The 25,697-nt window shown below is 47.3% G+C and overlaps 1 protein-coding gene across 1 annotated transcript in view; it reads right to left on the reverse strand.

The window, feature by feature from the left end:
* LOC138526942 (cholesterol 24-hydroxylase-like) overlaps positions 1–25,697 on the reverse strand; it is a 428,213-nt gene that overhangs the window by 34,384 nt on the left and 368,132 nt on the right. The window contains exons 13-14 of the mRNA XM_069637835.1: positions 9,306–9,394; positions 2,563–2,629 (exon numbers count right to left, since the gene is read on the reverse strand). Coding sequence (XP_069493936.1) covers positions 2,563–2,629; positions 9,306–9,394 — 156 coding nt within the window. The remainder of the gene's footprint in view (positions 1–2,562; positions 2,630–9,305; positions 9,395–25,697) is intronic.

A 25,697-nucleotide genomic window follows, 5' to 3' on the forward strand; every position in this document is an offset into this window, starting at 1 on the left:
TCGTTGCAGTTTCAGCAGGTAACTTTGGCAAAAATAAAGTCGGATCATCAGGAGCTCCTCACGCAGCACGTCCTATTCCATGGCCAGTTAGCCACACCCCTACCAAAAATAATGTTATCTCTCTTCTGCCCACTCTTCCCAGATCTTTAAAAATTCTTTCTCATGCTCATCCCTTCCTTCTCTCCTTCCTCTTCTCCATACTGCTCCAACACCCCCACTCCTCCTCCCCCCACACCAATGTATCCTAGCAGCTCTGAATCGCCACCTCCTTCACTCCCCAACTCCGTTCACCAATACCCTCCTTTTGCGTAAGACTCTAGGACCTTTATACACTCTATGGTCCACCTTTAGGGCTGGCAATTGCCGAAACATGTTGAGATGTATTTTCCTTGGATGAGCGCAGGGCTCATCTCTCTAAACTCAATGCACTTTCTTAGCTGCTCCTGTTTTGTTTGCACGTCTGTGCATGGAACTACGGATGGAGGTTTATAAGGCTGGTCCAACATCTTGCCTAACACACTTGCTCCAGAACAGCTCAGCCATTCCTGACATTCCTTCCAAAGTCCTGCTGGTGTCCACAAGCTCGCTACCTTCAATGTCTTGCAGGTGTAAGGATAGTAGGTGGGCTGCCAACCACCACAGAACTTTGCTGTATAGAAAACCAGCTCTGAATGTGAACAGTGTCAAGTTCATGAGGCCCTGAGTTTGCTCTCCTCCACACATTTGCCGCAATCACAATTTCTTGCTCCCAGTCCTTGGTGGCTGCTGGCATTTTGCTAACAAGTTCTGCTGCATAGTCCCTGATGCAGGTCTTGTGCAACATAGCACCTGTAGGCTGAGGTAAAGGTTTTCCTCTACCACAGGTATGATGCCCAGATCAAGAAACAGATGTGCCTGCACCCGAATGGCTGACTAAAGAATCCTTTAGGGGGCAGTTGAGATGGGAATTGCACTCTATGGAGGGGGTTTATTGCCATAGGGTTTGACATATTGTCGCAGATGTCTTTGGTGTGTTGTCTTGGGGGGGGGAAAAAAGGTAATGGAGTTTCCTTTGTGACAGAATGCCATCTGGCAAGGGCAGAGTAGCCCAAGCCTTTTTCATTAACATAAAATTATGCACATAATTCTATTGATGAAAGAGCAGTATGCTAACCACACCCCCTTTCATAAATTGCTCCATGACAAATGTTTAGCACCAACATGCGCCCTTGCTGAAATAAATTACAGTTGCCTTCAGCTTGCAGCTCTGCAGAGACACAGAACAGGCTTAAAAGGTCACCTGTGCATCCCTGACAGCTGCTGAAATCCAAAGTTCCTGCAGTTGGTGGTGTCTTTTTGCCCCTCTGATCTAAATTACAATAACTGTATGCTTTAGTGAGTCCGGTGACAAATCAATCTCTAAATATAAGCCATGTATGGTTGTGGCATAGTAACTTCTAAGTGCACACAATTATACACACTATTTCACACTAGTGTCCGCTCTGGGAGCAGCGCTAGCTATGTCAGAGTTCTGTGGTTTAGCGCCTGGCTGACTCTCTCCCTTTGATTCCCTAGAAGGAAGGACAACACCCTCTTCTTAGGACATCCCTCAGGGGTCCTGTCGGAACCATGCTTCAAAAGGCAGCGCTGACATAACAAAAGACTTTCAAACCAGGTGATGATCACTGGAGTTCCTTTGGCGTTAGAGCAGCAAGAGAGGCAACGTAGGCCTGGAGAAAGGTCCCCCCATCTTAATTCTATTAGCGCTCACTTCCTTTCATCTGTCCCCTCCACTGCTGCTGGGCAAGGTACTCTGAGTGTGATGTCATAAGACAAAGGGCACTTGTTACAACAACAGGGATTTTCCCCTTGAAGCAGGCTTGCATTGAACCTGTGCCATTTTGCCTGTAAAAGGAAAGTGGCACCCACTCATTCGTTAACTTTCATGAAAATGAGAAGAATCCACTGGGTCTCTGTTGGGAGTGCAGTCTGCTTAAAAGTCCTCCAACAGTGAGGTGAAGGCATTACGCGTACAAGACAGAGGAGGGCTGTGTCCCCTAACTATCCTAGGGAACTGTGGGGACGAACTGTTGTAGACCAACGCCTTCCTTTCTGCCAGCTGCAGTGGAAGCAGGCTCCAGTATTAAAGAAAGGCCTTCTGGCCCCTTGTGCAATTCCAATGTGTGGCCAATGTAGGGAAAATGACACTACCTTTGCGTAGCGTGTACACTTACGGCAGCACAGGTATTTCTGTCCATGGAAGCCCCCGCTCTAATCTACCTTTCTACATGCCTATTCAATCCAATCCCTGCGTAATCTTAATATGCAACAGGCATACTAAGCAGAACATTCTAGAAAATGCAATAAATCAGCAACTGTGCACATCCCGAAAGTATCTGAAGGAATTATGCAGTTGCTACGCAAAGGGATCCTCTGGTTTGCACACAGTTATGCAATTTACTGACGGACTGAAGCAGTGTGCAGGCATCAGAACCGAAAACAGTACTGCAAACCATTTAAAAACAATCTCGAAAACCATTCTATGAAAACAAGGATAAAAGCATGCTACTTTACATGTCTTACCTGAGCGAATATCTGCCCAATACAAGAGCGCGGTCCAAGAGAAAAAGGGAAATAAGTATAGTACGGCCTGTGCAACAAAAAAAAGGATTATTTATAGATATTGCTGAACAATGCTGTCATTTTAATTGCACGACAAAAAGAACACACATTTATTTTATGTGTTAAGGTACCATCATTGATCCAACAGCACAAGCTCCATCTCACAGAAGGCATTAGCCCCCAGCTTGTGTTGTCATACAACATCTCAGCCAATCAGGGAGCTCAATCATAGTTGTGTCCACCTTTCAGGCCACCCTATTTACTAAACACCACCATTTCCCCTCCTGCACTCCTTCCTGCCAGACTTCTGCGTCAGCTCTCCAACTCCTGCAGCTGCAGTCACAACACTGTACCACCACACCCATAATCATTTTTACCATGCCTGTGCCTCTGCTATGTGTCAGTCCCGCCCCTTCAGGTGGCCGCCATGGAAATGGAGAAGGGCCTCTGTGGGTATTAGCATAATTGAGCAAAAAAAAAATGTACCTTTTAATTTGACCACATTTTCTTGATGGTGCTTTTGGGGAATTTCTGGCAATTTCTTTTTCAACATATATATATGGGGTGGAGTAAGGGAATAGGTTAAGGTTTGGCGGGTAGGGTGCGGGGGGTCTCCCCCCACATTTTAGAGCAAGAAAACAACCCAAAGAAATTTGGTCAAATCAGAAAAGGTCAACATTTTTCTATCAAGTAGACCTAAACCGCTGCTGTATTGTGGCGATTCACTAGTGTCCGTCACTTCTACCCAGAGGGGCGCACTTCCCTATGAGTCTAGGGAGGTGAGGCTGCTATTCAATAGTCCCCCTAGCGGTAGTAATATGCGGGATGACCTCATAGGAAGAGTGAAAGAAAAATGGGGATTAACAATATGCAACCTTCACTAAATACTGTGAAGAGGCATGAAGATTACCACCGAAACATTGCAACCTGCAGTTGACGTTTTGCAAGGGTGGAGTCAACTACATAAAACAGAAAGTAAAGATGCACACAGAGGGAGAGACCCTGGAAAGCAGCAGAACACAGCCAAGCCCGGGAGATTAAAACGGGAGTCTTGGAGGCACGCGGAAGCTTTCACTCAGTAGGGAAGGATCCGGTGAGCTGGAAGGAAGCCGACTCAAACCAAGACTGCAATAGTCATGGTGGTTGCATGACCTCAGAAAGGTGGATCGTTTGGTCCAGAAACAATGCAGAGACTGCTAGCTGAAACCTGCTGCGGAGCCGTGCAGAAACCCAGAACCACAGAACTGAGTGCCCATGAGACCGGGAAAAAACAGAGCCATATCCCTAAGCAGAAGCAGGTAAAGGGAATGGCAGGAAGACTGGGTGGGGTCTGGGGCAGTTCTCAAACAGTGTCAGTAAATCAGAAGTAATCTCCTTCGTCACAGTGGTGACAAAGAAAATTACCATCAGCAAGAGTGTTTCAGGAGTAATCTCCTTCGTCACAGTGGTAACAAAGAAAGTCCTAACAAGTAAGAGTGTTTCAGGAGTAATCTCCTTCATCACAGTGGTGGCAAAGAAAGTCGTAAGTAAGACTGTCTCAGAAATAATCTCCTTCGTCACCATGGTGACAAAGAAAGTAATTCCAAACAAGAGTGTCTCAGGAGGAATGTCCTTCATCACAGTGGTGACACAGAACAGAGTATCAACAAGATGGCATCAGAAGTAATCTTTGTTGTCACAGTTGTGAGAAAGAACGTTTTATCAAGCAAGATTGCATCAGGGGTAATCTCCTTTGTCCCAGGGGCGCCAGAAAAGGCGCCAAGAGTCAAGAAGGACTCCGGAATCATCTCCTTTGTTACAGTGGTGAGAACTGGTGGAAGATAGACTGCCTCAAGACGAATAAGAGACTACCAAAAAGGGGAATAAAAACTGGACATTGACATTCAGAGGTTCATGGGAAGAACTGAAAAGACTTTGTGAGATTTATAGAACTTATTGCCAAAAGTCAGTTTGAAGAACTCTTCCATGTTGACCAAGAAAAGGGAGTTATTCTCCGGGTCTTAAGACATTGGCAAGAGACAGCCGTGGAACCGTACGTGAAAGTGGATCATGTCCTAAGGAGAAGGGAGCCATCCTCCTGGTGCTGCTTGAAGAATTTGACTAAACATTGCTTATGTTGTTAGTGGCAGGGACAGAGTAGTGGATGTGAGTAAGAGGACGGTATCTATTTTCTTTTGTCTGACATCCTGTCGTGCACCCAGGTTTTCCCTAGGTTGAGGTAGGGAAACCCCTCTAGATATAGGGAAGGATAGGTTTGTCTCTATGTAGAAATACAAGTGTATATCCCCATCATGACACCACCTAGTAAGAGTCCTTACTCTGCCTCGCCAAAGTACCTCCCTTCTTTGCCATTTTCTTTTGTATTATTTATACATTTGTGAGATGGCTGCCGCAATGTAAAACAATGCTATTGGCAACATAGAAAACATGCTATTGTCCTGATAGCTGTAACCCACCTTCTGTGGGCAGCATTAGCGCTTGGTAATGGAATGAAAGCCAGCTTTGGCCCCATCTCGGATAATTGGATTATAGTAGAAAATATCTTAAGCATGTTGAAAGCTTAGTAACACATTTTTAGATATACAAAGATATACAAGGATCTAAAAAAAATATGTATCAAGTGATAACTCTGTGTTGAGTAGATTATCATTTTTATGTACAATCTCCTCCATCTGTGAGCCCCCCCAGCAGTTTTTGATGGACTACTGGATTTTTTATCAGTTCTCCTGAGTGAGCGGGAACCTTTTTCCACACTCACTCTTTTATTCTGTCTATGGGAACATTTTATATTTCTTTGTATACCTTTTTCTTGTAGTCATACCTTTCCTGCAAGTTTTATGTCATCTGTTATTGAGTTTTGTAACACACAACACTCTCTGTGCAGTGTTGCTGGGAGCCCCTTGGGCTTCCCTTTTTATTTCTGCTATATTCCTTGTGGGAACTCCTGTTCCCCAGGGCAGGGTGATTTATTGTATCCTTCCTATCTTTTTCTATTGTGAGATCAGCACACCCCACCCTATGTGGAGTGCTGAGGGGTTACACTGTATCTTTTTTCTCACTGCTCTTGTACTTCTTGGTTACAGTGATAAGTCAATCTGAATGGCTGGTGGCAGTGGTTTTCTCCTACCTACGTTTGGGCAGTTTTGACCCCCAGGCTGTAGCCCCAGCCGCGGTAATGCACACAAGGATCACCATTGACCCAAAATGGTGACAGTTTTCTTTATTCGCCAATTCCAGATGGCGTGTCCTCTCTTGGTCCTTCTGCTGTGCAGGGTGGGGGAGGTCTTTGTTTGACTTTTGTCTTTGGCAGGTTTCCATGGGATTCCTGATTGCAGCTGATTATCAAAGGCATAAGCAACAGAGTTAATTCCTTGATGAAAAGTGGGAGTGGAAGGATTGGCGATAAAAAGAGTCTCATAGCTGGAAAAACAGCATGTGCCCTAAAGGGCAACATCCAATATGACAATTATTTACAACTGTGGTTCCTTTGAATTAGCAGCCGAACAATACATTACAAGAATCAATAGCAAAGCTAGTAAAAAATGAAGGACTACTCTTTTAGATTAGGTTGCAAATGGTCAGTCGAGAATGCTCTTGGTGGTACTTATAACATAACATTTTATTTTTGATGTATGCTCACATCAGGGCTGTAAATGGCATGAATCTGATATGGGAGAACTCCTTGTTAATAAATGTGTATTCAAAATGAGGGCACCTAATATGCTTTTATAGGGCAGCTTTAGAAAAGCTGTTTCCAGTGGTGGAAACCTACAGCTAATGCAGCTGCTGCATCTATGGCCGCCTTCCATGCATCCGATTGAAGGATGCCTAGATGAAATTGCTGTCCTACTAGCCAGGAGGCAGGCTTGGCCGGCGTCCCCCACAGAAGGCCCCGGACGGCACCACAGAGCCGCTTCTTGGTTTCCCACACTTGCGCACGTTTGACATCTCACATCACCTTTTCGTTCACGAGTCCCACGTTCCACCCGTTGTGCTGCACTGCAATCTCCATGACGCAAGGTAAGGAGGCCTCCCCCCCACGACTGTACTGTGTCACCTTGCATATCTGATGTAGCCCCCCCATATTATGTGGTGAGGCTTTCCCACTTCATGCACCCAACCTAACGTCGCATTTTACCTGTGTCAACTTGCATATCTGATGTAGCCCCCATATTATGTGGTGAGGCTTTCCCACTTCATGCACCCAACCTAACGTCGCATTTTACCTGTGTCAACTTGCATATCTGATGTAGCCCCCCGTATTATGTGGTGAGGCTTCCCCACTTCATGCACCCAACCTAATGTTGCATTTTACCTTTTCAACTTGCATATCTGATCTAGCCCCCCATATTATGTGGTGAGGCTTTCCCACTTCATGCACCCAACCTAATGTCGCATTTTACCTTTTTCACTTTGCATATCTGATTTAGCCCCCCGTATTATGTGGTGAGGCTTTCCCACTTCATGCACCCAACCTAATGTTGCATTTTACCTATGTCACCTTGCATATCTGATGTAGCCCCCCGTATTATGTGGTGAGGCTTTACCACTTCATGCACCCAACCTAACGTCGCATTTTACCTGTGTCACCGTGCATATCTGATGTAGTCCCCCGTATTATGTGGTGAGGCTTTCCCACGTTGCATTTTGCCTGTGTCATCTTGCATATCTGATGTAGCCCCCTGTATTATGTGGTGAGGCTTTCTCACGTCATGCACCCAACCTAACGTCACATTTTACCTGTGTCAGCTTGCATACCTGATGTAGCCCCCTGTATTATGTGGTGAGGCTTTCCCACGTCATGCACCCAACCTAATGTCGCATTTTACCTGTGTCACCTTGCATACCTGATGTAGCCCCCTGTATTATGTGGTGAGGCTTTCCCACTTCATGCACCCAACCTAACATCGCATTTTACCTGTGTCACCGTGCATATCTGATGTAGTCCCCTGTATTATGTGGTGAGGCTTTCCCACATTGCATTTTGCCTGTGTCATCTTGCATATCTGATGTAGCCCTCTGTATTATGTGGTGAGGCTTTCCCACGTCATGCACCCAACCTAACATCACATTTTACCTGTGTCACCTTGCATACCTGATGTAGCCCTCTGTATTATGTGGTGAGGCTTTCCCACTTCATGCATCCGACCTAATGTCGCATTTTGCCTGTGTCATCTTGCATATCTGATGTAGCCCTCTGTATTATGTGGTGAGGCTTTCCCACGTCATGCGCCCAACCGGACGTCACATTTTACCTGTGTCACCTTGCATACCTGATGTAGCCCCCGTATTATGTGGTGAGGCTTTTCCACTTCATGCATCCAACCTAATGTCGCATTTTACCTGTGTCACCTTGCATATCTGATGTAGTGCCCCGTATTATGTGGTGAGGCTTTCCCATGTTGCATTTTGCCTGTGTCATCTTGCATATCTGATGTAGTCCCCTGTATTATGTGGTGAGGCTTTCCCACGTCATGCACCCAACCTAACGTCACATTTTACCTGTGTCAGCTTGCATACCTGATGTAGCCCCCTGTATTATGTGGTGAGGCTTTCCCACGTCATGCACCCACCCTAACGTCACATTTTACCTGTGTCAGCTTACATACCTGATGTAGCCCCCTGTATTATGTGGTGAGGCTTTCCCACTTCATGCACCCAACCTAATGTCGCATTTTACCTGTGTCACCTTGCATATCTGATGTAGCCCCCTGTATTATGTGGTGAGGCTTTCCCACGTCATGCACCCAACCTAACGTCACATTTTACCCGTGTCAGCTTGCATACCTGATGTAGCCCCCTGTATTATGTGGTGAGGCTTTCCCACTTCATGCACCCAATCTAATGTCGCATTTTACCTGTGTCACCTTGCATACCTGATGTAGCCCCCTGTATTATGTGGTGAGGCTTTCCCACTTCATGCACCCAACCTAACATCGCATTTTACCTGTGTCACCTTGCATGTCTGATGTAGTCCGCCGTATTATGTGGTGAGGCTTTACCACGTTGCATTTTGCCTGTGTCATCTTGCATATCTGATGTAGCCCCCTGTATTATGTGGTGAGGCTTTCCCACGTCATGCACCCAACCTAACGTCACATTTTACCTGTGTCACCTTGCATACCTGATGTAGCCCCCTGTATTATGTGGTGAGGCTTTCCCACTTCATGCACCCAACCTAATGTCACATTTTACCTGTGTAACCTTGAAAAACTGATGTAGCCCCCTGTTCATGTGGTGAGGTTTTCCCATTTGTGCATCCATCCTAATGTAGCATTGCACTTGCACGATCCGAATGTCTGTAGGACTAGTATGAGTGTTTTTGTTACTCTGTTGTTACTCCTCTTTCCGTTTATGTACTTCTTGTAACAGCACTTGCACGGTCCAAATGTCATAAGGCCTAGTAGGAGTGTTTTTATTTCCCTCATCTCTGTTCCTCCACCCACACCCCTCTCCACTCTTTTTTGCCTTGTGCGCCTTGAAGCACTTTTTGATGTATAGGCGCATTATAAATAACCAATACAAAAAATAAATTAATAAATAAATCATGAAGAAAAATCATTTAGAATACAACAATGAAGCATTTCAAATAGACAGATCAGTTCACGTGAGCTGAGTAGTGACGGTTCGGAGCAAGACTCGCCCACCCTCTAGCCTTTTTGTAAAGGTAAGAATCCTTGACCACAGAAAGTTACAATCCTTACTTTGGGGCATCTGGGCTAAATCGGTCTGGGTTGAATATCAGGGGATCCTTGTAAAACTCCTCCAGTCTTCCCACGACATACATGTTGAACTGCAAACATAAGAAGGTTAATCTTAGTGTAAAGCACACAGTCAAAACCTTGTAGGTCTGACGCTGCTACTGTACAATACATGATTTAGTGCAGTATTAATGATATTCAACATAACATATTACAATACACTTCATTCCATTAGGTTTTGCAAACTAAGCATAGGAGACAAGCTCTTTGTGTATCATATTTCAGGTTCCCCTAGGTCTTCAGCCACAATAAGGATAGAAATCACAGGAGTCTACTTCGCTAATATAGAGGAGCACACATTACCATGATCTAACATCCTACTCAGTTACTGCTATCACTGCCCCACAGACCTAACAGGGTTCATGTAATGGCCAATCCGACCAAGTGGCCCGAAAGGTTTGGCTCTTGGACATTCTGGCTTTCCCCTTCTTCCCCTTCCCTCCTTCTCTTTTGTGTTACCCGCATTCACCTTTACACGGCCAAATCATGTTTTTGGAACGTCTGTCCATCAGCCGAGTGCTTCAAGATTATTCCCTTGATGGGGATGTTTAAAAATATTATTCCCCCGTCAGAAATTCAAAGTAAGAGGTTATGACCAATGTACGGTGAACAAAGCAGAACATACTGTGCAAAGCATGAAGAGGGTGGATTTACACACTCCTAAAATCAGATCGAACTCTACTCATACCAATAAATTAAAATTCATCACAAGGTACAACACAGATAGCTCGAACTTGTATAAAATTGTTCGGCGCCATTGGCATTTACTTCAGCTCGATCATGAGATAACACCCTGGTTGGACCCATCACCTAATTTCATCTATAGTAAAGCAAGTAATCTCAAAAATATTTTATCTCCGTCATTTATTTCCAACCAGCAACCCACTACAACTTGGCTTAGCCAGAGTATTAACCATGGCTTTCACAAGTGTGGAAGATGCTCAATGTGTTGTTATGCATTAGAGACCTCTCAAATTGATTTTGGTAAACTTGGAACTTTCAAAGTGAATTCCTTTATTAATTGTAACACAAAATGTTGTGTGTACTGCATTATGTGCAAAAGTGGCAAACACTACATTGGCAGTACAATTAGGCCTCTTAAGATCAGGATACGTGAGCATCTATCCACCATTTCCAGCCAGGATTCTAAATAACCACTTGCCATCCATTGGCAAAAAATCCATCAATTGGACAACAAGTCACAGATTAAATTTGCTGGCATGGCAAAAGTAACTTTACCACAACAAGGTGGCAATCTCACCCTTAAATTGAGACAATTGGAAGCACATCTAATGTGTCAATATCGAGCTGTGTCTGATGGCCTCAACAGCGACCATGAACTATCTGTGTTTCTCTGAAGTCATGCTGAATAAATGCATTAGACCGGTATGGGGTTCCATACATTGTTAGTATACATTATCTAAAGGAATTGTCTTGTGGATCCAACACTGGTCACCCTTATTGTCTGTTAGGATATGCATCCAGTTTATTTAAATTCATGACACATAACAATTAGGGCCTCATTACACGGTAGGCGGTGAGCCATGGCGCTATTAGCGCCATGGCTCATGCCGGTAAAATACCGGCACCGCCTTGGCGGAAAGGGGATTTACCACCCCATTCCAAGGTTTGGAGTGGCGGTAAATCCCCCTTCCGCCATTGCCCTTCCCCATTCCCATTTCTGCCCCATAGGGCTCTATGGGAATGGGGAAGGCGCTAATTACGGCACCGCAATTTTGCGGTGCCGTAATTAGCTCTGAGGTCCCTTAGCGGGTTGGTTTTTAACGCCTGCAAAAAGCAGACGTTAAAGCACCAACCCGCTAAGGGACCTCGTAGTAAGGCGGTAATGGTTAACGGTCACCGTTACCATTAACGGTGGCCGTTAACCATTACCGCCATCCGTGTAATGAGGCCCTTAGACTCAATTTAACGGCATGTATATGACACACACAAGGTGGGACAGTGAGGTTTCCTTTCTATATATACCAAGCAACTTCTATCGCCAATTTGTTCTTCACATTACTCCTTATAGCTTAACTCCTTTCATTCCCATAAGGTACAATTACTTTTGTCTTGCGTGTCAGTAAGTGGCAGCAAGCTAATGGTGCTGTTACTGCAGCACCCTATTCGTTTTTGTACGTACAGCTTTAAATTACCTGTGCAGAACTTTTCGGCAGCCAACTGGCTTCTATTCTATGACAAGACGGAGGCGAGCATTATGCTTAACTCTTTCATTTGCCACCAACACAGCAATTCAACATTTTTAATAAACTTTTCAAAACAAATGTTTCTTTCTGCTTTCAGTAAAAGAAATCTTAGTTTAAAAGTGTGTTTCTCTTTCCAGAGGCTCTATATCGATCTCCTACAAATCCCAAGAGCCTCCTTGTAAACAGTAGTCCTTCCTCCACCAATCCGGTGCCTGATTCCCCTGTAAGGACTCCCAGCACAAGGTTCCTTCCTCTTTTTATTTGCTGCCAACATACGAGATAAGTGCTTATTTTCTCTAATAAATATGACTCTAAAGAGTTAATTTTGTTTCTGAATTTGAGTAAAACGACTATATTGAACGTTAGTGCGCAGCGTATATATATATATATATAAAAAATTTCTAGTTTTGAATATTATAATTATATTATATTTTTTCCATGATTAGTGCTCTTGCGAGTGTATCTATAGAGCGACGCCCTCGCGCCCGCTCCAAATCATATTAAAGCGGCTCGGAAGAGCCGCGCTTCGAATAGAACTAACCCAAACTTCGGGATGCTGTGGAGGCGGAGCCGGAGCCGCGGGCACTCTCGCCTGTGAGAGGCCTTTGGCCCGCTCCACAGCGCGTCGCACGGAAGGCGTGCGCTAGGACCATGGGGAAGCGGGAGGTCTCGAGCCTTCCCGTCTTCCCCAGAGCCCCTCCGGCATTCGTATTAGGATCGCGAGCGAGAGGAGAAAGCTGCGTGGAGTGCCCTCTGACAAAAAAAATAAAATAATAATAATAAAAGAATCTAATTACTTTCTGTCACGGAGCACGTGCGATTACAGCTGCAAGTAGCAGTCAAAAAAAAAAAAAAGGAAACTCTTACGTGACTCCAGAAGGCCTGCAGTCTTACAGCTGCCTCATTTTGTGAGCCTGATCTTTTCAGTCGACAAAGAGAACGTTAGCTCTGCTAACTAAAGGACATTATGGCTCATTAGGAAGGGGAACATTCTACAACTCCTGAGTATACCGAGGAAGAGTGGGAGGAGGAACCCTCTCTTCAAAAAACTGACCTGTCTCTCAGTTTTAAAAAAGTATTGGGTGAATCCCTTTCACTAGCAGTTTCGGAAGGAGTACAACCTATTGCTCAGAGACTTGACATGCTTGAAGCATGGATATTACAAAAAGAGCAGAAATCCCCTAGGAAAAAGAGGGCGCTTAGCCCAGGCGAAGGCCCGTCGACTGGACACCCTCATAGTGGGGTTGAGCAGGGGTGTAAGGCTCGGAAGAGCAAAGTCTCTTTGACCCCCCCGAGCAAAGAAAGGAGGGTTGACCAGGACCCCCACAAGACAGACAACCCCGTCACAAGATTGAAAAAGACCTTCCTGGAAAAGTCAGCAGAATGTCTGCCCAGACCCCCTGCCCCAGGGGTGAATAGTTTAGGGGACATAGACGAGGGCTACTCGCCCGACGATGAAGGAGGGGAAGAGGATGACCTTCCAAGGCACCCCGCAGCAGGAGAGGAGACTTTAGATCAAGAGGAGGACACGAACGATATGTTTGATCTGGAGGCCATTAGGCACCCAAAATCATCTGAGTGGATACCTTCCCCGAAAGTGGCGCTCTACATGGCTTAACATATACGCAAACCACTTGATAAAGAAGTAAGATCTCGCATGAGAGCGGAATGTCCCCGCCCAGACCTCCCTGACAAGTTATCGGAGACCCCCGATCTAGACCCGAAGATGGTCACATTTGTAACAAAAGTTTCTAAAGACATTAGAAAGGGCGTAGATAGAGCGTGGAGAGGGTGCCAAGAAAAGATACTGGATTTAGCGGGTCCACTTGCGAAAAAGTATGGATCTGGCGGAGAAAGCTAAGGACACTGGGACCCCCATAGATCCTCTGGTCCTAGCAAACTGGGCGCAAAGAGCCATGTGCTTCTTGGGTAATGCCAACTGCACACTCTCTTCTGAGAGGAGAAGAGGAGTGCTCCTAAAAATTGACTCAAAACTAAGCGACTTAGCGTCGTATGAAGCAGGGCAAGGAGCAAAAGGTCTGCTTTTTGGTGAAGCCTTTGCGAAGGAGATGTCGCAATTCGTGGGAACTTATTGAGCCCTCGAAAAAGCACAGAGCTCCATTAAAAGAATCTTTCCCGGAAGAGTTTTTGCCGGGACCGGGCGACAAAGGGGCCGAGCGTCCGGTCGATATTCCTATCATCGCAGGCCCCAAGGTCACAGAGCACAATATTGGGAGGGAAGACAACAAGATGCCTTCTTCCCCTCCAGGACGAGGTTTCCGAGAGGTCGCAGGCAAAGAGGATCCTACAGACATGCAGACGCCACTGGTGGTGAGTACCTCGAGTGTGCAAGTGGGGTGCAGGACCCTACAATTTCTGGACGCTTGGCACGCATTATCCAGCGATGCTTGGGTTTTAAACGCCGTAGCAGGCTTGCGCGTAGACTTTTTAGGCAACCCCTTTCAATGCCAAGAGCCGCAAGCGATACACCTATCAGGGCAGGAAGCAGCGCTTCTTCAGAGCGAGCTAGTGAAGCTTCTCTAGAAAGAAGCGATAGAACACGAGACGCAGTCTTCCCCGGGGTTTATAAGCAATATGTTCTTCGTCCACAGAAAAGAAAAAGTCCGTCCAGTTATCAATCTAAAAAACCTAAACGAATGGCTAAAGTACAATCACTTCAAGATAGAGGGAATCCATCTTCTCAGAGACTTGTTGCACGAAAGAGATTGGCTAGCACGTCTAGACCTGAAAGACGCGTATCTTACAGTGCCTATAGCAGAAGCCCATCGCAGGTACATACGCTTCCGCTGGAACAGGGAAGTGTGGCATTTCAAATGCCTTCCTTTTGGTATTGCCTCAGCCCCATGGGCCTTCACCAAACTGATGAGGCCAGTAGCTGCGGCCATAAGAGAAGAACAAGTTACTTCTTACCTTGTAACGTTCTTTCGACGGGATGTTCCTCCGACGTATTCCTCATCTTAGATATATCCTTCCAGCTCTGCTGGCCTCGGAAAATTTTTTCTAGAGGGCGCTGCGCGTCGACGTCCCTCGAGTCGATGTCCTTCGACAGCCGCCGTATCGACGCTCGACGTCATCCTGCCTATAAAGGCCGCGCGCAGCGTCCGTTGCTCAGTTCCGTTTTGTAGCCCACAGTATAACTGTCTGGACTAGACTAATCACCCTGAAGGAGCGTAAGCTGCAGCAACAAGGGAAGTAGAACTGCGGGGATGGATGGGAGGGTCGATGAGGAATACGTCGGAGGAACATCCCGTCGAAAGAACGTTACAAGGTAAGAAGTAACTTGTTCTTCGAAGGGATTGTGTCCTCCGACGTATGCCTCATCTTAGATAGGCTCCCATAGCAGTATTCTATATTCGGAGGAGGGAGTACTGACTTCACGCTGTCTTCTATTGATGAATAGAATGCAGTACAGCCCTTCCAAACCTAGTCTCTTGACTAGAGGAGGAATCCAGATTGTAAAAACGTGTAAAGGTATGGACAGACTACCATGTAGCGGCCGCACATATGTCTTTAATCGGCACGCCTCTTTTGAGGGCCGATGAAGCTGCAATACCTCTGGTCGAATGAGCCCTAAGGTTTTGAGGGGGCTCTTTCCCTGCCAGTTTATAACATTCCAGAATGGCTAGAATGATCCATCTGGAAATGGTCTGCTTAGTTATTGGTAACCCCAGCTTGTGACCTGCGTAACCTACAAACAGCTGGTCTGCCTGTCTTATCCTGGCTAGCCTACTAATGTAAAAACTTAAAACCCTCCTAGGGTCTAGTCTGTGTAGTCTCTCTTCCTCTTTCCCCGGGTGAGGAGGAGGATAGAAAGATGGTAGGGTAATCTTCTGAGAGATATGGAATTCAGAAACTACCTTTGGGAGGAAATTAGGCTTCACTTGCAGGACAACTTTGTCTTTGTGAAAGATTGTATGAGGGGGTTTACAAGAAAGAGCTTGTAATTCGCTCACCCTTCTAGCAGATGTAAGTGCTATTAATAAAACAGTCTTAAGGGTAAGGAATCTTAACGAACAAGAATGGAGAGGTTCGAAAGGTGTACCCATCAGGAAAGTTAGTACTAAGTTTAAATCCCATAGGGGAACTTGGAATGGTCTTGGGGGATAAACATTGGTTAACCCCTTTAGAAACTGTATTACCAAGGGTAATTTGAAATAGGATGGTTCCTCCGCAGTACGCTTAAAGATAGATAGCGCTGCGAGATAGCCCTTAATGGTGCCAACTTGAAGGCCTGAATTTGCCAAATATAGTAGGAAGGACAAAACCATTGGTGTACCACATGAAAATGGGTCGATATTCTGTTCTCTACACCAGCTGCAAAATCTGTTCCAACGGCAGCGGTATAAAGACTTTGTTGCTGGCCTCCTTGCCGAAAGCAACACCTCCATAACATCATCAGGGAGGTCCCAATCCTTGTACCTCAGCCGTTCAGAAGCCAAGCGTGAAGGTTGAGGGTTTTGATGTCTGGATGGAGAACCTGACCTCCCTTCTGTGAGAGTAGGTTCTCTCTGAGAGGAAGTCGAATTGGAGGGCAGATGGACAAGTCTAGAAGGTCCGGGTACCACCTTCTCCTGGCCCAATCCGGGGCAATTAGGATCATGGTTCGCCCGAATCTTCTCAACCTCCTGATCATTTGAGGAATGACAGGGACCGGTGGGAACGCGTACAGAAGCGGAAACTCCCAGTCCACTATGAACGCGTCTCCCAGAGCTCCTCTCGGAGGAAATTCCCTTGAGCAGAACAGGTCGCATTTCCTGTTTAGGCTGGTGGCGAACAGATCTACCTGAGGGGTTCCCCAAAGGGCGAAGATCTCTTGAAGGACTTCCTGAGCTAGCTCCCACTCGTGGGAGACTGTGTTCTGCCTGCTCAGAGCGTCCGCTGTCAAGTTCTTCTCTCCGGCTAGGTGAACTGCCGATAGAGAGATTCCTTCTTGGATTGCCCAAAACCAGAGCTGCATCGCCTCTCTGCACAGGGGTAGTGATCCTACGCCTCCTCTTTTGTTGAGGTAATGCATGGCCACCGTGTTGTCCGTCATTATCAGGACGTTCTTCCCTTGTACAGCTGGCAGAAAAGCCTTCAACGCAAGTCTGATGGCTCTCAGCTCTAACAGGTTGATGTGTAGTCTGGACTCCGATGGAGACCAACGACCGCTGATGGTCAAGTCGTTGGCGTGGGCTCCCCACCCCGTGAGTGAGGCATCCGTGACTACTGTTATCTCCGGCCAGGGTTGCCAAAACTGTTCTCCTTTCAGAATGTTCTCCTGACAGGCCCACCACTGAAGGTCTCGAGCCACCCTGCCGGGAACCTGAAGAAGATCTGTCATTCTCCCTGAGAATTGTGACCACTGAGTCCTCAGTGCCCTCTGGAGGGATCTCATTCTCAGGCGAGCCTCTGGCACAAGGAAAATGCAGGATGCCATGAGGCCTAGCAACCTCAAAAAGTCGAAGGCTGGGAGACGTTGGGCATGTTGGAACTTGGTAACCATCTGTAGAATATCTTGAGCCCTCACCTCTGGTGGCGAGGCTTTTCCCAGGGAAGTATCCAGGATCGCTCCTATGAACTGGAGTCTCTGCGATGGTATCATTTGAGACTTCTTTAAATTGAGGGAGAAGCCCAGTTTGTGAAGGGAGTAGCACACGTGATTTAGCTGGTTCTGAGCTTGCTCCGGAGAAACAGCCCTGATCAGCCAATCGTCCAGGTAGGGGTAGACGTGAATCCCTTCCCTCCTTAGACTTGCAGCCACTACCGACATTAACTTGGTGAAGACCCTCAGGGCGGAGGTCAGCCCAAATGGCAGTACTCGAAATTGATAGTGAGAGTTGCCAATTGCGAACCTCAGGTATTTCCTGTGTTTGAGATGGATAGGCACATGGAAATAAGCGTCCTGAAGGTCCAGAGATACCAACCAGTCCTGAAACTGAAGGGCCTGGAGGATCTGAGAAAGAGTGACCATCTTGAATTTGTCTTTCCTGAGGAATTTGTTCAATTCTCGCAAGTCCAAGATGGGTCTCAGTCCTCCGTCTTTCTTCGGAATGAGAAAGTAAGGGGAGTACCAGCCCTTGTTCCTCTCCGCTACAGGTACCGGTTCTATGGCACCTTTCTCTAGCAGGTCCAAAATTTCCTGCAAGAGGAGCGGATCTGGAGCTTTCTGAGAGCTGATCCCCGGTGGATGACTCTGAGGTATACGTAGGAAAGGCAGGCAGTAACCTTGGGCGACTGTTTCCAATGCCCAAGCATCTGACGTGATAGCCTGCCATACCGTCAGATGTTGAGTCAACCTGCCTCCTACAGGTGTCCTGTGAGGGGAGTCCTCAGAGTGGTTTTGGGGCGGCTGATGCAGATGCCGATGGTAAAGAGGCACCTGCTGTTGCTGCGGCTTTAGAATATCTACCCCGTCCACCTCGGGTAGTTCTTCTTTGACCCCTTTGAGCCGGTCGTCCTCTACCTCTTCCGAATGCGGAGTAGAAGCGAAAGGACTTGCCCCTCGCAGAGGTTCCTGTGGGACGAAAAGGAGTCTGACGGATTGCAGCTCCTAGGGATTTTGCTGCTGCTTTTGAAGTTTGCAGTTTCTCTAAACTGTCATCCGCCTTTTTCCCGAACAAAGAAGAGCCATCAAATGGCATGTTCAAGAGCCTGGCTTGCACATCTGGGGCAAAACCCGACTTTCTCAACCAAGCGAACCTCCTGGTTGATGTACTTGCCGCCATTGCTCTGCTGATACTGTCAGCCGAATCAATGCCCGTCTGGAGGGATTCGCACATAGCGTCTTTACCGTCCTGTATAATATTCAGGAACGCATCCCTTTCTTCTCCCTCCGGGATGCAGTCAGCCGCTGTAGAAGCACACTCCCAAAGTGTATGGCTGAACCTAGCAAGGGTGCAAGTAGCATTAACAGACTTTAACGCCATGCTACATGCTGAAAAGACTTTCTTTGCCATAGCATCATATTTTTTATCGTCCCTGTCCTGTGGGACTGTAGGATAAGCCGTCTTGACATCGGTAGAGGATGCTGCTTGTACCACCAGACTTTCTGGGGATGGATGTTTAGACAAGAACTCTGGGTCTGTGGAAGATACCCTGTACTTTGCAGACAGTTTTTTATTTACTGCTGGTATTACATCTGGGGTTTCCCAGTTTGTCATGATCTTTCTCTGAAGAGCTTTATGAAAGGGCACCACTGGATCCTCTTGTGGGCCTTTGTCAAGAATATCCGTGAGGTCATCTTGCTGGAAAGATTGTGAAGGTGTAGACCACCCCATGAACTCTGTAATCCTGGCCATTAAGGCTCTGTAGGGGGTTTCAGCATGCTCCCCCGGGTCTGGCTTAGCAAAATCCACCTCAGGGGAAGTGTCTAACCCACTTGCCTCATGTAAAGAATCATGAAGATCCTTTAATCTGCGCTCTTCAGAGGAAAATTCCTCTCTAACTGGGGTTACAGGTCCCTGTAACTCAAATGTGTCTTGTTCAGACAAATCACCCTCTTCTAAAATTGAGGATATAGTTCTCAATTGTTCTGAACTCATAAAGGGAGTAAATCCCATTTCCAAGGCAGAGGGTGTCGAACTTGTCATTATTGGCCTCGAAAACGTCGATGTCGTCGACGCCGACGTCGAAGGCTTCGAGCGTGGCGTCGAAAACAGAGGTGGAGGCCTCGAGGACCTCGACAGAATTGGAATTCTACTCGACAATATCGACGCCATCGACGTCGAGGGCCTGGGGATCGTCACTGGATGTGTGGTCACCGTGACTTTTCTCGGCGTCGACGCCGGTGTCGAGGCCGGCGTCGAGTCGACAGACCCGTGTGTCGAAGGTCCCCTCGACAACGGCGTCGAAGACATCGACCTCGACGTCGACGGAACCTTCGTCGACGGCGTCGACGGAACCTTCGAGGAAGGTTTGGAGGTCATAGTCCTACTCGAGGGTTCGAGACGCGCTAGAGAGGTTTCTTTCGCCGGGTACTGCGACTCGCAGCGTTTTTGACCTTCGGGTCTTTCGACCAGAGCATCGCTCTCGGCAGTCTTCGAGGGGTGCTCGAGGCCGCTTCCTCGAAGACGCTCATCATATTTTTTCTGAATTCCTCCCATTCAGCCCGGGAACTATGTTTCGTGGGGCAAGGGATTCTTTTTGGCGAAACAGAGGAAGAGGAAGACGGAGAAGGGGATCTTCGACGTCTCCTCTTCGAGTGCTTCGATCTCGAGGAGTGATGAGACCCACTCCGAGACCTGGAGCGTGAATGGTGACGAAGAGACGAATGTCTCGACTTCGTCGACGAAGAAGAAGCTTTAAAAGTCTTACCTTTCTCCAGCTTCCCCCTACGCTCCTTCAGGGCCTTAGCTGTCATGGACATACAGTCCTCGCACTCCGAACAATGGTGTTCGGCTCCCAAGCACCACAGACAATTTCTGTGAGGATCGGTCAACGACATCTTTTTCCCACAATCTCGACATTTTTTGAAGCCGGATCGAGGAGTTGTCGGTTCCGACGAGGAAGCCATCGAGTACGGATCGAATAACTCGAGGTAAATAGGATTATTCTGACTAAGAACTGAGCAACGGTATTCCGAGGCACCGAGTAGCGCGGAAAAACGGAACTGAGCAACGGACGCTGCGCGCGGCCTTTATAGGCAGGATGACGTCGAGCGTCGATACGGCGGCTGTCGAAGGACATCGACTCGAGGGACGTCGACGCGCAGCGCCCTCTAGAAAAAAATTTCCGAGGCCAGCAGAGCTGGAAGGATATATCTAAGATGAGGAATACGTCGGAGGACACAATCCCTTCGAAAGAGGTATTCGGATCATAATTTATCTAGACGATATTCTGATCCTAAACCAGAACAAATGCTCTCTAGTCAACGATGTGCGTCAGGTTTTCACCTTACTATCTTTGCTGGGATTCCTGGTGAACCTCAACAAGTCTCAATAACAGCCAGTTCAAAGAATAGAATTCCTGGGGTTTATCATAGACACAGTGAAAGCAACACTGGAACTCCCGAACCAGAAAGTGAGAGCGATAAGGAAGGAGATCAAGACAGTCCTAGCGAAGAAGACCATCTCACTTCGATACCTAGCCAGAATAGTAGGGCTTCTGGCAGCTTCCATTCAGGCCATCTTCCCGGGCCCCCTACATTACAGAGGCCTTCAGAGGCTCAAGACCAGGCACTTGCAAGGAGGTCTGGGCTACCATCAATTGATAACCTTAGACAGCGAAGCAATCTCAGAGCTTCACTGGTGGCTGCAAAACATGGAAGCATGGAACGGCCGCGCCATCTTCGGCGACGTGCCAGAGCTCATAATAGAATCCGACGCGAGCAGAGCAGGGTGGGGAGCAAGATGTGGTCATATAGAGACCGGAGGAAAATGGTCAGAGGACGAATTACATATGCACATAAACTGCCTTGAACTACTAGCAGGCTCGTTCGTGGTTCAGTCTTTCACCAAGGGCAGAGTCAAGTGCTCCATACTGTTGAAGATGGACAACGTCTCCGTAGTACGATACATAAACAAACTAGGTGGTACCCGATCGAGAATGCTTGCAGAACTAGCGAAACACTTCTGGCACTATTGCCTTAAGCATCAGATAGCAGTAGCGGTAGAATATCTTCCGGGAGCTCAGAACGACATAGCAGACTGGAACTCTCGATACCTGACAGATTCCAGCGACTGGAAACTGCTTCCCCAAGTCTTTCACGAATTAAACCAAGTGTGGGGTCCCCTACACACAGATCTGTTTGCATCCAGACTGAATGCGCAGACAACTGAGTTGGAGGATGGACCCGGGTGCAGCGGGAACAGATGCGTTTCTACAGTCGTGGACAGGAGCAGTTCATTACGCATTCCCGCCTTTCATAATGATCACGAGACTTCTAGCGAAGGTTCGCAGAGACCAAGCAGAGTTTGTACTAGTGGTCCCCCTTTGGAAATCTCAGCCCTGGTTTCCAGTAGTGATGGAACTTTCCTCGGATTTTCCGAGGAAGATCCCGCATCGCCCGGACCTCCTCCTCAGCCCATCCGGCCAGTATCACCCTCTAGTGGAGGCGGGCTCCCTGCATCTCATAGCATGCAGAATTTCAGGAAGAGATGGGAACTGCCAGGAATTTCACAGATCGCTGCAGACTGTATCAGAGATTCCTGGGCGCCTTCCACGTTTAAGAGCTTTTTTTTTTTTAAACGTATTTTATTGGCATTTAGACATGCAAGCTTGAGTAATCATGTGACAAAGTAGGATTACATTGGTTCGTCCAATTTTCATAAGCAACATCATTTAACAAAATAAAGAGAAAAGAGAAAAGAAGAAAGGAAAAGTAAAAAGAAAAAAGAAAGAACATAGGTGAAACAAATAAACAAAACAGTCCTCATTTGATGCTATGGTGTCTACGGTGTCTGTTCCGGGGCACAGATGTACAAGGTCAGGTTCAGGTAGCATGGGCGAACCCAGTCTAGATTTTTCGGGACTTTGGTTAAGTCACCTGCAGTTAATGTGGTGGTCTAGGGCTTCTCTTCATGGGGGTTTGTGGTCCGCAGTGAAAGGTATGTCTCTCAGGAGGGCTTTCCAAGCCTCAAAGGTGTTGTTTGCTCCGTCCACCCCAGAATTGGCCCCTTCTTGCCATGCTCTGGTCTCAGCCTCAGACCACCTTTCCAGTTCCTAAATCCAGCGCTCGTATCTCGGGCCCCCTGGAGATTTCCAGGCCATTGCTATGGTTCTTTTCGCAAGGATACATGCTAAATCCATCAGCTTCACTATGTGTTTGTATTTACTAATTCTGGGGTGAGCACCCAATAAGCAGTCCTTCGGATCCCATTCGTATCTGGCGATACCCGCGGTTATGCAGGTCTGTTTGACTTTGGACCAGAGTTTCATAGTTTTATTACAAGTCCAGAACATGTGGAGCAGGTCAGCTGTGTCGTTGCCGCACCAGGGACAATTTGGTGATGCTTTCTTGTTGAAGCTGGCCACCCACTGTGGGGTCATGTACGTCCTATAGAGGACATTCATTTGTATTTGCCTAAATCTGGCATTGCGAGATACTTGCTTGGGATATAGCAGTATTCTTTCCCATTCTGTATCTGTTAGTGTATTGGCCAAATCAGTTTCCCATTTTTCCCTAAGTGCCGTGTTACTGGGGTTCGGCTTGTCCATCAACCGGCTGTAGAGGCGGGTCACCGGTTTCCAGCCATTGACCAGATAATACATGTCCTGCAGTAGGGGGGTCTGGAGCGGGTTCCTCAGGCCAGGTGTTCCAGAGTTTTCTAGCAGTCTGTTTAATTTGGTGATACCACAGAAATTTACCGGTGGGGAGGCCCTCCACCAACTGGAGTGATTCAAAGTCTCTGAAGTTGTTCTCCTCAAACATGTCGCCCCACACGTAGATCCCAGTTCTCTCCCAATATCTTGCCAACTTGAGGTCGGTTGCGGTTCTGCATGTATCCACTAGGATAGGAGTGTTGGGTGAATATGGATGGCTAGGTTGTAAGATGGAGCGGGTTCTAGACCAAACCTGTCTGCCCAATTTCGTAATCATGGGGACCTCTTGTACCTGTTTCAGTGGGTTCCAAAGTGCTTCTTTGGGGAACAGGTTGGAGGGTATTTGTTTTAGCAGTTCCGACTCGCTGTTCAGCTCGTCCTGGAGCCATCTTGTCACATGACTGAGTTGCGCGGCCAAGTAGTACATTTGAAAGTCAGGGAGTTGCACTCCGCCTTCTTTGTGACGCAATGTAAGAATCGATAGGGGCAGTTTGTGTCGGGATGGGCCCCATAGGAAGTCCCTGATTATCGATTCCAGCCTCTTTAAGAAGGGTGGGCGGATGTAGTGGCAGATATTTGTGAAAAAATAGAGAAAGCGGGGGAGGATTATCATCTTGGTGATGGATGCTCGCCCCATCATTGCTAGTGGAAGTTTAGACCACAATTTAATAGAGTTGCGAAGTCCCTTCATTGCTGTTTCGGTGTTGTGGTCGTGTGTGAGGTCTGGAGAATGATGAATGTTGATTCCTAGGTATCGGAATGTTTCTGGCTGCCATTTCATCCCCACTTCCGGTAGATCAGTTACTGCCAGGCCTCGGAGTCGTGCCAGCGGGAATGCACAGGATTTCAATCTGCTAGACTTGATCCCAGAGTATGATGCGTAGTTGTCGAGGACATCTAGCATGGCATGTGCATGCAAGTGCGGGTCTGTCACGTACAAAAGTACATCGTCCGCAAACCATACAGAGATATTATAGAATAGTGGTTACCTAGTCTGATGCCTGCATCAAAAAATTGCCTCCTGAAATAGATGGCGATTGGTTCCAAGCCTAGGACATATAACATTGGCGACAATGGGCATCCCTGCCTGGTGCCACGCTGTATCTCCCAGGGTTTTGAAATGAATCCGCCGGTTTTGACTCTTGCCACCGGCGAGTTATAAAGTACCTTGACCCATCTCACAAATCCGAACTCTCTTAGCACCTCCACCAGCCATTCCCAGAATATGGAGTCGAAAGCCTTGATGGCGTCAAGTGAGAGCACCGCCAGGTCCTCGTCTCTCGTATAAGTTTCCACCATGGTATGTTGGAGCCTCCTCAGGTTCGCCGTTGTCTTGCGTCCCGGGACAAAGCCGTTTTGGTTGTCATGGATCAGGTTTCCCACTACGTTTGCAAGCCTGTTAGCTAAAATAGTGGTCAGGATCTTGCTATCATAGTTTAGCATTGCCAATGGGCGATATGATTCGCAGTCTGTGGGTGGTTTGTTAGGCTTGAGCATGGGAATTATGATTGTCTCCTTAATGGTGTTAGGGAGTATCCCATTCTCGTACGGCTCCATGAAGACCTCGTATAAAATTGGGGTGACGGTGGGTTCATAGGCTTTGTAAAATTCTGGCGGGAGGCCGTCACTACCGGGAGTCTTACAAGTAGCCAGAGACCTGATAGCCTCCGTGACATCTTCTGTGGTGATCTCCATTTCTAGCATCTCTCTCTGTTCCTCGGATAACTTCGGTAGCTCAATCTCCTCTAGGGTAGCCTTGATTTCATCTCTAGGTATGTGGTTATTATTAGAGTATAGTCTGGAGTAGAACTGTGCGAAGGTGTCGTTGATACCTTGTTGAGATTTGTGTGTTCTCCCGCTCTCATCTAAGATCTCATTAGGAAAGTGTCTAGGTTGTTCTCGTTTGCACAACCAGGCTAGTAATCTGCCCGGCTTATCGGCTTCTTTGTGAGTCCTGACGGTATTCGTTGTAAAGTCAAATTTGGCTAACCTGTCCCAAGCTGTGCGGCATTCGTCTCGTAGTCCGTGTAGGGTCGCTTCTAGTTCCGGAGTGGCTTCATAGGAGTTTGAGGCGCGATATTTCGGCTTCTTGTTCTTCGAGTGCCGCCGTCAGGTGCTTCCTGATACCTCCTGCCCCCGATATCGCCTCTCCCCGTGTCACTACCTTCATGGCCTCCCACAGTGTGCTCCAGCTTGATATGGAGCCTTTGTTGTTATCTATATAGTCCTCAAGTCTGGTGCTGGGGGTCTCCCAGAATTCATGGCCGGAGAGAGCTGCGGTGGGCATTCTCCACGTCGGGATCGGTGGTCTGGGCCCTCTGAATGTCCACAGCATGATTAAAGGTGAGTGATCGGATATCGATCTGCCTAGGTATTCTGTTGTATCTATCATTGAGGTGTGTTCTTTGTTGATAAACAGATAGTCAATCCTTGTGTGGATCTTGTGAGGGGCCGAGTAGTATGAGTAGCTTCTCTCGGTGGGGTGTTGTTCTCTCCAAATGTCTATTAGGTCGAGGTGATCAAATGTGTTGTTAAGTGCTTGGGTGGCGGCGTTATGTGGTTGTTGGGGAGGATCAGACCTGTCCATGTTCACGTCTCTGACGCAGTTGAAGTCGCCGCCCCAAATGAACGTCCCTTCCCTGTGGTGTAACATTTTGGCGCATAGTTCTTTGAGATGGGAGGGAATTCCATGTTGTGGGAAGTAGGAATTCACAAGGCAGACCGCAGTGTGTTTGATGGTCCCCCACATTATTAGGTACCTGCCTTCTTTGTCGGCCTCTGAGCCCAATAGTTGGAATGGTACATTCGGGTTCACCCACGTGAAGACTCCTCGAGCGTAGCTAGAGTAGGGTGCCCCCCTCGCGGT

Source organism: Ambystoma mexicanum, chromosome 14, assembly GCF_040938575.1.
Source record: "Ambystoma mexicanum isolate Mex_15411 chromosome 14, UKY_AmexF1_1, whole genome shotgun sequence".
Lineage (NCBI taxonomy): Eukaryota > Metazoa > Chordata > Amphibia > Caudata > Ambystomatidae > Ambystoma > Ambystoma mexicanum.